Consider the following 13,473-nt stretch of genomic DNA (forward strand, 5'->3'; position numbering starts at 1 on the left):
TCTGCCAAAGGGGCCGGACCGCTGGCCAAGCTCGAGCTGGCAGGCTTTACCGGGCATCCGGCCAGAGGACGCCCTCTCGCCCTGGTCCTAAAAGTGATCTATTGCCCGGGGTTTTGAATAGGGCATCTAAGTGAGCTTCCCGACAAAGCCCCGCTGGCAAGTTAACAGGCAGGGCGTGAAACTGACTAGACCAGGGGTAGGCAACCTCGGCTCTTTTATGACTCATGGACTTCAACTCCCAGAATTCCTGAGTCAGCTATGCTGACTCAGGAATTCTGGGAGTCGAAGTCCATGAGTCATAAAAGAGCCGAGGTTGCCTACACCTGACCTAGCCCAGGGATAGGCAACCTCGGCTCTTTTATGTCTCATGGACTTCAACTCCCAGAATTCCTGAGACAACTATGCTGACTCAGGAATTCTGGGAGCTGAAGTCCATGAGTCATAAAAGAGCCGAGGTTCCCTACTCCTGGACTAGACTTTAAACAGTTTACAAGCTGGGGGCTTTGGACCCCTTACTGTCCCTGGCACCTTCCTCCTGCTGGACACCTCTTTGCTCCCTTGGGGATTCCTTCCTCTGGCAATTAGTGTAATTGCAAACACAGAATTAACGTAAATGCAAACGCAGCACTGGGATAAGATGAGATTGCCCTGGGAAGTTTGACTGGGCCACGTTTTTTTTTGTTCTTTCAATGTTGTTAATGGGCTTTTAATAGGGCTTTGTGTGCTGTGCTCATTTTCAATTGGGAGCTGCCCAGAGTTCAGAATTCTAGGATCCAGTTCTAGGAGTTCAAGACAAGACATTGTCACCTTGCCAAGGTGGAGAAATATTGCCCTAGAACAGTTGAAGGGATCTTCCCACCAGGAAGTCTTCTGTTACACTTAAATGAAAACTTGGCAGCTGCAATTTACCCCAGCTGGTTCTGCTCCTATTTTATGCCGCCATGAAAAACAATTCCTGACCTCCTTCGTGGGGTCTGGAATTCTCGTGGTCTCTCCCCTTAAGTCTCCAGACTGGATAACTCAGGTGCCTTAGGAGCCCTGAAGACACCACCCCGTCCCTTTTTTCATCTGGTGGTGAACTGCATTAAGATCCCCTGGGGAAGTTGCCCTCGGAAATGGAGCCCACTTGACTGGAAAGCTTCAAAAATGCCCCAGAGTCTCCAACCTTGGCAACTTGTGGACTTCAACTCCCATGCTGACTGAAGAATCCTGGGAGTTGGAGTTCACAAATGTTAAGTTGCCAAGGTTGGAGACCCCTGCCATAGATGGTCCCCAACCTTCCTTAATCCACACTTTCCGAGACCTTTGATTGCCGCCTCCTCAAGCTTCTCACAAGGTCAGAAAGATCTTGGCCCAAGAAATGGCCTCCTTCCCAGAGTATCTCAACCTCTGAAGTGCTAATCAGTTTAAGATTGGATTCTTGGCCTGTGCCAGAACATTCTTGCCACTGGAGAGGACTTTCTGCACAGAAGAGTGTTTGTTTCCAAACCCTCGTTGGATGAATGCAGTGGCTGGGGGAGGAAGAGAATTCTAGGGCAAATTGCATTTAATTGAGCCGTGTTCTCAGGAATCAAGCTTAATTATCAATCCAAACATGTTTAGAACTTCCTGAGGTCCTCATTGTTCCATTATGATTCATTTATATTCTGCCCTCAAGGCCCTTTCTGATCAGAGGATTTGATGCTGTTGAGCAGCCTGAATGATCACCACTTGTGCTTCCCATGTGCTGGTTGGCAACTACTTCCCAACCTTTGATTTATTTTATTATTATTATTATTATTATTAATTATTATTATTATTATTATTATTATTATTATTATTATTATTATTATTATTATTAATGATGATGATGATGAAGGGATCCTGGAGGTCTTCTAGTCCAACCCCCTGCTCAGGCAGGAAACTCTATACCATTTCAGACAAATGGCTGTCCAGTCTCTTCTTAAAAACTTCCAGTGTGGAGCATTCACAGCTTCTGGAGGCAGGTTGTTTCACTGGTTAATTGTTCTAACTGTCAGGAAGTTTCTCCCTTAGTTCTAGGTTGGAGAAATTTCTCACCTTGCTACTCTTGCCTTTGCCATCGGTAGTTGTGGGTGGGACTGTTTATTGCATATCCTGAGCCCAGTCCTGGTTAAGAGCAGCTGTTTTAGTATATCTCAGAAGCTTGGGTAGATAAGGGAGAAGATGAAGTCAAGGTGCTTATTTATGACATCTCCTGGGGGAAAAAGAATTGGGATTGTCGGTTGGAGTTAGGTCATCAAGTTCTCTGTAGCCTACATCAGAAGCCCTGCCTACCTGTGATGAGAAGGCCAGGGAAGCCTTGACAAGTGGAGGTCCACTGCATGCTGATGGGGTCTCTCTGCCCTTAGATGGACAGCCCAAACGTGGGGATTGAGAAAAGTGGGGCTTCTCCAAAAATGAAGGACAGCCCCTCTCACAGAGAGGTGGGTTCAAGGAATTTTGAGAAGGTGGGACCTCAAGGGTGAGTTGGCTACAGCTTGAATTGAGTCTAGGGTTAATGAGCTGAGATGCCCCAGGTACAAAGAAAAAATATGTACGATACGATTGCCAACGTTGCTCAACAGTGTCTGAAGGGCTCTGAGCCAGATATGTACAAAGTTCAAACCTAATAGGACACAAGGACCAAGAATGGCAGGTGGAATTACTCAAGAGTGATTTGAGTATTTTATTAGTATTCACTTATCAACAGACTCTGGCCAGACTAGAGCATCTATCTGCATAACTGCAGATAAACTCTGGTAATTGCTGAGGGGCTGTTTAACACTCTACCAAACTTTCCAAGCTCCACTGCCTCTTTGCTCTCTGGGATGCAGTCTCTCTCTCCTGGGAATCCAGACTACATTCCACCACAAATTAAGTCAGTTAATAGAAAAATTAAGGACACAGGCAAAGAATTTATAACGTGTAGGGCAAAGCCTCTTTTTTAAATTAAAAAAGCTCATATATGTGGGCAATATTTATCTCTTCCCACTGCATCATAATACAGACCCCTGGTGGCACAGTGGTTAGAATGCGGTATTGCAGGCTAATTCTGCCCACTGCCAGCAGTTCGATACTGACTGGCTCATGGCTGAATCAGCCTTCCAAGGTCGATAAAATGAGAACCCAGATTGTTGAGGGAAAATATGCTGACTCTGTAAACCGCTTAGGACTGTAAAGCACTGTGAAGTGGCATATAAGTCTAGCTGCTTATTGCTATAATCTTGAACGTCTTGCTTTGAATTAAAAAACTTGACTTAAATTAGAAAAATGGTTATTTCTCTGTGAATCAAAGTAGAGCATGATTGGGTAGCCTAGGAATTTAAAGCACATTTAGAGGAAGTAATTTGTCCACAGCATTTTAGGCATCCCGGAGCATATCCCGAATCACCCGTTTTAGCTGGTGGCATTTTTGTTGGGAACAAAGGCACCATGGAAACCGTAAGGAATCTGGACAGGGATTTCAGTGCGGCCCAGCTCGGCAAAATTCTCCGCATCCAGAACAAGAAGGAAGCTACCTTGATTCTGAAATAAAGAGAAATAATGGATAAGAGTTCTTCAGTGCTGCCTCCCTATGCAAAGTATCTATTTTCTCTGCTCTTGTGGGGGTCTGGAAAAGAAAAGTAAGCCATAAAGATACAGAGGAGTCCCAGAAAGACCACCTAGCATTTTGAAGCTCCAAATGCCTACAACGTTCAGTAGAAAGCATGAGAAATTCATTTTCAGGAATCTGAAAGGAATATTCAGAGTAGGTCTTGACCTCTGCAGTGACGCCTAACTTACCTGCTTGGGTGTGAGCACCACCGAGAGGATCACTCCCTTGTCTTCTGCTGAAGAACCAGGTTCTGGCACAAATATGGGCTCTGACGGATACATCCCTTTCTCGCGCCACATCTGGTGGGCAAAGCAAAAGGCACAGAAGAGGTTTCTTCTCGTGAGCTTTCGAGGTGGAACTCCATCCCCACCACACAGTGATGGGATTCAGCCAGTTTGCACCACTTGGACAGAACCAGTAGCTACCTTTTTGTTGCCCAAGCCCAAAATGGACTTCCGGAAGTGGCATCCACACAGATTTGAATCCCACCACTGCCACCACACCAGTAACAACAGAAGAAGATCACTTGCCCCCACCTTCTCACCTTCATCTCCTTGGTTTCTGTATCAACCTTGATCAAGGAGTCTCCAATGAGATGACCGAAGCTGCAGCCGTAGAAATAACGATATTTTTTCCCACAGTAATGTGCATAATTGATCTGAGGGAATTCCACTCCTCCTGCTTCTTTGAGGTCCTCGTTATGTAGATTTTCAGGTGTGCACCAGATCTAGACAAGTCAACACGGAACCAATCACATTGTGGAATCCTTATCTGTCTACTATTTGGCCTTGCTGAGTTTCTCCAGGAACTTTCCTGTCACTCAACGCTTTTATGTTTTGAGGCCCTGCCACTTGAAGAGCACAGGTGGACCTCAGCATGCAGCCACATTTGGCGCCAGAATTTCCACCGTTAAGCAAAGTGGTTTTTAAGGGAGTCCTGCTTCCCATATTGACCTTGCTCGTCGGAAACTGGCTGGGAAGGTTACAAAGGACCATCACAGGACCCTGAGATGCTACAATCATTGTAAAGCATCCAAACTCTGATCACGTGACTGTGAGGATTGCTGTGATGGTCGTAATAGCAAGGAGGGGAGTCTCTTGGAGGCAAGCAAGTTTACCCTGAGCAGGGAGGCAGTGATCGACTTCCAAATTCCGGATGTCAGTTCTTAACTTTCTCATAAGTATGAAATGAGCTCTACCTCGCACGAGGCTCTTCCTTTGTAAATGTCCTAGATCTAGGGTCGCCTTTTGATGAGTTTTAAGCTTCAACCCATGATACCTTTGAGCCAAGTTCTCCATAGCTTAATTTTCTTTGGTAGTTAGTCTTTGGAAAAATGATCCCATTTATGTAACTCCCACTATTTTTCCCAAGTCTAGCTGCTGTTTGCAGGATGGTGAGATTTCCAAAGGATGACAAGAAAAACGGAATGCTTTCATTCTATCTACATTACAGAGAGAGAGAGAGACAGATGCATGCACAAATTACCTACCTTCCCATCCGTCTCCTTCACAGCTTCTGCCAATGTGTAGGACAAAGGGTTAAGATTCTGCCCCACAGATGCCTTGGAGCTCACCGTGATGGGAAGAACAAAGCGCCGTGGAAACGGTTTTGGGAGTATGTTGTAGGTCTGCCGAGACAACAAAAAGAAGTCATTGCGCAGAGAAACAAATCCACACTCTGTGATCACACCACAAGGATGAAGAGCAGGACGACCAAGAGTCAAGAGAACATCTCCACCTCCTGTCTGTCTGATTCCTTCCCCTCAGAATTCCTCCCTTGTCTGGGGCTGGAGCACCACGTTCCAACACCCCTGGGAGATGCCAAGCTAGACTACAATATGAAGTTCCCTTTCAGTGCCCACAAGCAGAGCAGCAGTACCTGGTCAAGGGCTTCCCCAGCCTTGTGGAGGTTCTGCAGTCGGTAAATGTCAAAAACTTTCCCATCATCGAAACAGCAGAGATCCAGGACGATGCAGCCCTGGTCCTCAAAGGCGTTGATATGATGGAAAAAGCAGAAGGCCTTGCTATGATATTGCAAGGGTAAGGTCTGCAACAAGAGGAAAAGACATGAGGGTGAATTCCTGCCCTTCGGTGACACCCCCAAAATTGGTCCTGGGCACAACTTCTTAAAATTCTTTGCTTATATATCAGGGTGATGCTTGAAAGGATTTTAATGGGCAAATCAAAGAGGTTTAGAAGTGATCTTTCCTAATGTAATCTTTCTTAATCTGATGTTCTCCAAAGATCTCTGGACCTCAACTCCCCCACCCTTCTCAGACACTCTGGCCAATACCATAGAGGAATTCTGGGAGCTGCCACCCCAAAACAATCTGGGGAAAACTTTGTTTTGCTCATGGATACCTTCCACCAGCCAGGATGAGAAGAGCAACAGTCTCATCTGCCTGCTCCTGCAGAGCCCAGAGAAGACATACCAGGAAGTCACCAGATCCAGCCAAACCGCTGACTCACCTGCCCCGTGTGCTTGTTCATGACATAAAAGCGGGTGTTTAGCTGAGGTTCCCAACTCAGTCCATCCAGAACGGATTTCCCCCAAAAATTGGCTGTAATGATTTCCCACAACTTTATCTGGACGGGCTGCTCAATAAAAATCACATAGTTTTCACTCATTCCTAGAAAGAGAAGAAGAAAAGAGTTGGGGCGCTTCTTTTCATGAAGAGCCGATTCCGTTCTTCCATCTAATTACCTGGACTTTTCCAATCTTTCCACCTGCCAGCGTCCTCCTTTGTTGCCAAAACAATTTCAGATTATCCAACGTAACGGCCAATAATTTCACATCATCCCATTTAACACTCTGTGAATCAAATATAATGCCTGAGGGTGCTGCTACACCACCTACTTAGGAATTGGCATGCTTCCTTTTTATCAACCATTTTTTTGAAAAAGGTATTGCCATGCTTCGTTTACGCAATCCCCCTTCCAGCTTCCAATGGAAAGCCAGTGATTGGATACAGCTAGGAGCCAACAACTTTTCTTCAACTTCCTAGTTTTACTGATACTGTTTTAAAGCATCTCTCAGGGCATGATTTCAATTTCAATTTATTACAGCCACCAGCTAGCAAAGGATGTTACATTGTTTTATATGAACTGCTCTGGTGGATCATTTGTGGCTTGGAGCAATGAATTTCATTAATTTAATCTTTCATATTACATTTCCTGTTCTACTTGATTTTATTCAGGCAGTGTGATAGATCACAGCAGCAGCATCCCAAATTATTGGCCCACTTTTCATCATTCCACTTTCACAACTCCAGCCGCCTCTTTCTGGCATTTCCAATAAAGATGGGAATGGCCTACTTAAAAGGAGGATGGTCTTCTCACCAAAACTGTGATAATAGGATGGTTTCATTCTGTCCTCTGGTTCAATGGTGCACAGCACTTCTGCGCCTTGCAGGCTGGAGTCACTAGGCTGAGACTTCTGGGGAGGAACACGGATGATGTTATAGTTGAAGCCTGTAAGAGAGAAAGACCAGCTCTTTGGAACTGTGATTCCAGCTAATCAGCTGCAGATGGATTGCAGAATTGGCTCACCTCAACTGCTGTGTCTTGTGCTATAAACAATGCTTCCTATGAACAATAATTGAATTTGGAAATGAGATATGGGCAGCACCTATTAAAAGTTTGGAAGGGGATAAATCCACAGCCACTTCATCTTCACTCCAGTGTAAAATTCAGATTTATAATCCATCAGACGTTTTCCAGGTCCTCTGATCCAGTCAAAAGGGCTGTTGTTGTTGTTGTTGTTAGTTGTGAAGTCGTGTCCGACCCATCACGACCCTATGGACAACATTCCTCCAGGCCTTCCTGTCCTCTACCATCTTCTGGAGTCCATTTAGGCTCACGCCTACTGCTTCAGTGACTCCATCCAGCCAGGGCTGTAGCATCTAACTAAAAACCTATGCACCCACACATTGAAAAAATACTTAGGTCATCTTTGAATTGACTGAGATTTTTGATGTGTCTGTTAAGCAACTGTCAGTTTGGAGTAAAAAGCCAAGAAGGCCTGGGTTGGGAGAAATGGAGGCAGTACTCACCAATGAAGTCAAAGCTACACACTGAGATGAGTATTTAATTCCAGACATTAAAATGCTAGTGAGATACGTCTGTTTGTCTCTGAATCTGGTCTTACCGTGTGTTCCATAAGAGAGGCCCATGTTGTAGACTGTTCCATCTGGATCATAGTGTGGGTGGGCTGTGGCTCCATTCACTGCAATGTAATTTTTCCAGTTCACCTGCAAGGACAAAAATAGCAAGTCATCTTACTTCCAGATAGAACTGAAGCCCTCAGAATTCCCACACCAGCTGACAGGTGTCATCACCACATCTGGACAGAGCCAGGTGGGGGAAGCTGATCTCAAGTTTAGGTCCTGTTTCTGAATCTGAAAGCTGTTTTGTGGGATGGGCATGACCAGTAGATCTTCTGTAGAAGATCCTGATTGAATCTGCAGCACCTCCAGAGCTCCTGAAAAACTGCCTGTCAATCCAGATTTAAGTAGTAGCAGATAAGATGGTGAGATAGGCTAACCCAATGCCAGGTAGCCTGCTCTGTTCCTTTACCTTCTCCTTTGATTCAAGCGTGTCCAGATCCACTTTGTGCATTTGACTGCCCTCTGTGCTGACAAAATAGTCACCTTTGATGACTACAAAATTCACAAGGCAGTTGTCTGTCTCTTCTGCAATATAAAATTCACCTCATTGGAGTGTCATAAATTTAATACAGAAAATATTTCCATTCTCACCAAGTTGCCAGGATCAAAAAACTGAAAGTGTAGGAGAAGGAGTAGCCAAAATGGGGGTGGAGTCAAAAGAGGAACCAGCCTAGAGACTTTACATAGTCACAAATGATCTTAGTCTGTTCTGCCACTCTTCTCCTACAGAAAATGGCATAATGCCTTAAAGTTGATTTCTGATTCAAAGTTAAATGTGCCAAGGACAGAATTGGAAGACAAACTGAATATCACCTCCAGCTTTGTCCAGAGGTTTTCTTACCCTTCACCTCCCCATTGCTTACAAGAGAAATTTGGTGGACTGCCTTCAGCATTTCCTTACTGAAACTGATGCAGATGCAAAATATGAGCGAAACTTTATCCAAGAAAGATACCTACTTGGCAAGTCAAACTTTGACATGAAGCGCTCAAAAACGTTCTTGCAAGGATCTGGTATGGCCAAGGTGCCAAATTCAGACATCATGATTCGGTTGTTCTTGCTATTGGTCAGGTAACAATCACTCCGGAGAAACTTGCTGCTGTACTTCACCACCCCATCCTCAATTTCAAACTTATGCATAAGTGCCATGCCATCAAACCAGTGGTTAAACCTTCATTTGGAGAAGAAAAATCCAGATTAGAGGAGAAAGTTTTGTGCAAAGCTTATCCTACATATTCCAAGCATCCACTCAGTTTCTTAGATGACCAGGAAATTCCCATTTCAGTATACAGCTGCACACAAAGTGTACAGCAAATTTTAAAGACTGTAATTCTTGCAAAGGTATTATTTCTAAATTGTTAAAACATATTTCTAAAGAAGACACCCCTTAAAAATGTATCACTAATTCAGCTTTTTCCAAGTCCTCTGTTGTCATTAGATCTCCCTTAAATAAAAAAAAGTCCGTATTATCACTCAGGTATTCTTCCTAAGACAAAAATGATAGGTAGAATTATTGAAGAATATGAATGGAGAAGGTTGATCAAGACTGCAGACCAGAACAAAATTATCTGCTGGCTTTTTAATCCTTAGCAGAGCAGACAGCAGCATCCATAGCAATAGAAAAAGGCGTACTTATCTGGTCCAAACTCAAATTTTCCTGGCCCGTTCCTCACTAGCTTCCCTTTCAGCCATTTGGGAATCTGCCCTTGAAGCTTTATTGGGATTGCTTGAGGTGTTTCTTCTACGGTGGAGAATAATGGCGAGATGCATTCTAAGCCCTTCTTGTGGCTATAAATAACTGGAACCTGCTGCTTGGACACCAGATTTCTTATCCCTGCAGAGAGAAACCAAGCAGTTAGCAAAGAGAATGGGGTTAATATCCCGGGTGGAATCCTGAAGTCACCGCTTCATATTATGCACACAGGCCAACTGCATCTTTAGGAATCGGCTAAGTAAGAGGAAAAAAGGATGCTTCTGATCATGGTTATTGAGGTAGATTTCCCTGAAATATTTTCAAATTCTCAGCTTGCAGGTTGAACATACCTTGAAGAACAGATTTGGGGTTGGGTTCAACTACAGTGCAATGAAAAAAAAGCAAAGATGTCTCAAAACTAGAAAACTAAACTTCCTGTGTATTAATTGAAGCATGCACAGTATAAGGGGAAAACTGAAATAAAGGAAACAGGGCAGCACATGTGTTAGCAATGCTGATTGAGATCATGCATTGTGTACTGCTAAGCTTGTAAGCCGCCCTGAGTCTTCGGAGAAGGGCGGGATATAAATGGAATTAAAATAAAATAAAAATAAAAATAAAAATATTCAGTAATGTATCAGAAGGCACACATGCATGCACTGGAAATGGTACATTGTGCCCCATCATCTCCCCATGAGGGCTTCTGTCCACTACCCTACTGCACACACACACACCCCACACACACACATGAGAAATCCCTTCCTGCCCTTTTGGGTCCACAAAGGGGTTTGTGCTAATTCTTTTACTTTATTTATTTTATTTATTTATTTATTTTAATCCCATTTATAATCCCATTCTCCGAAGACTCAGGGCGGCTTACAATTTAAGCACAAACCAATGTGCTTAGCAATGGGGTTGACCAGAGAGGAAAGAGAGAGGTTTGGGGATCCAAATACACAAGGAGTTCAAATGATAAGTCTCTGCCAAAGGCTGAAATTTAAATAAAAAAATCAAGCCACCATTGTTTAATACTGCTTTTTGGGTCACTACCATGATGAAATATCTCTTCTCCCATTTAAATAAATAAATAAATAAATAAATAAATAAATAAATAAATAAATAAATAAGTAGTAGTAATAGTAGTAGTAGTAGTAGTAGTAGTAGTACAGCCTGGCTCTCACACACTGTCATTGAAATAGGGCAGGTCAGTGCAATCGACGAGGTTAATGGTCACACAGGGCTATGCAACCTGTCCTGGCCCAACAAGGCTCCTGCCTGTTTTTTGACCACTTCAAAGCTCTCTCCGTTTCAGCCAAGCCTCCGAGGGAGCCTCCTAGGTAATTCTGCCACCTCCCTCCCTCCCTCTCTGGTCTGATGCAACGGACATTTATTTATTTTATTTATTTATTTATTAAATTTTTATACCGCCCTTCTCCCGAAGGACTCAGGGCGGTGAACAGGGCATATCTTAAAACTACAAAAGTACAAAAGTTAAAAAAGAATTAAATTATTGCCCACAATAAAAACAATAAAAATATATATAAATATTAAAACCCTAAGTGATTCCCCATCAGGCCAGGCCAGCTTGTTCAAATAAATGGGTCTTTAACCCGCGCCGGAAGGAGCGGAGATCCGGTGCCATCCGGAGCTCAACCGGCAGCTGGTTCCACAAAGCCGGAGCGCCCACAGAGAAGGCCCTCCCCCTGGGGGCCACCAGCCGACATTCTCTGACTGGAGGCACCCTGAGGAGGCCCTCTCTACATTTAGAAATGGATGTGAGGGAACTGTGGGTCCCTCTGGGGAGCAGCTCTGTGCACAGAGAAGGGACTCCTTCCCCAGACCAGGGCTAGGCAACCTTGGCTCTTTTATGACTCGTGGACTTCAGCTCCCAGAATTCCTGAGCCAGCCTGGCTCAGCTTGGAAATCTCTCCCTTTCCCCTCAGCATGGCTGGCTCAGGAATTCTGGGAGTTGAAGTCCACGAGTCATAAAAGAGCCAAGGTTGCCTACCTCTGCCCCAGACTGTTGTAATAATTCTGTGCCTGCCAAGCTTTGCCTTCTCTGCCATTTCTGGATGGCAATACAGGTACTCCTCGATTTACAAGAGTTCATTTACAACTTAGGAGCCTTCTCAAGCCTTCTTGTGCTCATTCCAACAGACAAGCTTAGCTGAATTCATACACGCACTCCATCCTGATAGAATGACACATATGCTGGTATTTGTCTACTGGGAAAAGCAGATGAAATATTCAACTGAGTGTTTCATAGTTTGGGCAATTTCCTCAGTGCAAAATCTATCATTCTTGCATAGCAGTCTGGCTATGGAGACGACGTTCCTGCTTTACATCTCCTTTTCTTGGCTGATGCTGAAAAAAGTTAATTCCAAGACTGTCATATCAATTGGGAAGTGAAAAAATAAAAACCCAGCCAGAGGGAAAGAATGTGGATTACTTGCCTGTTGTTCACAAGATTGCACGAATCATCACAATTCAAAACCAATCTGTCTTTAGCCTTAATCCTCAGTACCTGCTTCCTAAAGGAGGAACCCCAACGAGATCTCTGTGGATCTCTCTGAATCTTACATGGCTCAGAGCTTTTTTTTTTTTAATTGCCATTAGCAGAAGATTGGAAGAAAAACGGTCTTACCTGGGATATATTGGAGCAAAGACACAAGAGCGAGAATCAACTTCTGAAGCAGGAAGCCAGTGAAAGAAATAAGGAGGAAAAGCATTTTCACAATGCTGAGCTGGGAGAAAAAAGCAAGCCGCAAATAGCCAGAGACTGCAAGTCAGAGCGCGCCAAAAAGCTGCTCTTTGACACAAGAGGCGCAGGGCAGTGATGAAATATCTCTTGGCTTAGTGCAACGTTTCACAACAAAATCTCCCTCCCCCTTTCAGGACTGAATGAGGAGACAAGGCGGCATAAAACTGGCAGAAACAGGCGGACACAGACCTCACGTCAAGCGTGGACAAATCACTTTTCAGGAGAGGAGACACAGAATTATAGTAGACCTAAATTGCATGACTTAACATGATTAAGACACCATCTGTTTGTTTCATAGTTCACCATGATCTATTGAATTTATATATATCCAATTATTAACCATCCAGGCTGGGTGTGTCCAGGCACTAAAGTGCAGTCAGCTAGTTGGCACTTTGATGTAGCTTTTGAGCAAATCCACAGCGTAACTGGCTCAGTCAGTGGGGGTGAGAGTTCTTGAATGCCACCCACCTGCTATTTTTGTCTACTATCCTAAGCCAGGGAACATCTGTCCTTCCAGCCAGGAAAATCAAAGCCCTTCTTATAGTAGTTTGCTTCTGAAGTGGGCAACACGTTCCTCCAGGCAAGCACAGCATGTAAAAACAATGCCTGGAGGAGAAAAATGTTGTTTTGAGGTCTACCAGGTTGCGGTCTCCATCTCCTCTTGCCCAGGGCTTATTCTCTGCTAGTAGTTTAAGTTCAACAACTTAGTTAGTTCTTCTTGCCCACATTCATTTTTTTAATTCTTCCTAAACTTTCCCTCAACCTTCTGTTCTTCTCCATGTTTTATTACAGCAAAACCTCGGTATTACCACACATGGGGCGTTAATCAACTAAGGGCAAAAATTGTTCTGCTAGATTTATACTGTCTTCAGAAGATCAAGGCAGCATACATTTTACCAAATTAAAGGCATCATATCCTAAGGACTGCCCTTCAGCCGCTTTTCTTGTCTGCTGTAGCTGCTAAATATTGGTAATTAAAATTTGTTTCAGCCAGTCTTCTTTGTGCACAGGCTCTAGGGTGAAAGATTTACATCCTGTGCGCACACAAACAATATCTCCATGATTTTGTATTGTTCCTATCTTGCTGCAGGTCCAAAGAAATAATGTTTCAATTATTCTGGTACAATCCTAAAAGTACCCTACCTCCTTCAAACTTAACCATTTTCCTACAAGCAGAAGTATGAACAGTGTTTGGATGAGGACCAGGCAAATATTAAGCAATGCTTTGGAAGACGTGTTTATATTGGAAGGTAAAACTTTG

At 43.9% G+C, this 13,473-nt stretch overlaps 1 protein-coding gene across 2 annotated transcripts; it reads right to left on the reverse strand.

Moving 5' to 3' along the window:
- Positions 1 to 2,652: 2,652 nt before the first annotated feature.
- Positions 2,653 to 12,333, reverse strand: BCO2 (beta-carotene oxygenase 2). Of its 2 annotated transcripts, none has more exons than XM_081334112.1 (12): positions 12,096 to 12,333; positions 9,391 to 9,592; positions 8,718 to 8,929; positions 8,170 to 8,285; positions 7,742 to 7,844; positions 6,934 to 7,065; positions 6,064 to 6,224; positions 5,474 to 5,641; positions 5,085 to 5,222; positions 4,140 to 4,322; positions 3,784 to 3,894; positions 2,653 to 3,525 (listed from the first exon to the last, which is right to left on the reverse strand). In XM_081334112.1, exons 1-12 carry the CDS (start codon positions 12,178 to 12,180, stop codon positions 3,397 to 3,399), a joined length of 1,740 nt encoding a protein of 579 aa, XP_081190238.1. In that variant the 5' UTR covers positions 12,181 to 12,333; the 3' UTR covers positions 2,653 to 3,396. The 2 variants fall into 2 exon arrangements, with proteins under 2 accessions (XP_081190238.1, XP_081190239.1); XM_081334113.1 differs by having other exon boundaries at positions 4,132 to 4,322.
- Positions 12,334 to 13,473: the final 1,140 nt, after the last annotated feature.

The sequence above is a fragment of the Vipera berus genome (genome assembly GCF_964194415.1).
Source record: "Vipera berus genome assembly, chromosome: 8".
Taxonomy (NCBI): domain Eukaryota; kingdom Metazoa; phylum Chordata; class Lepidosauria; order Squamata; family Viperidae; genus Vipera; species Vipera berus.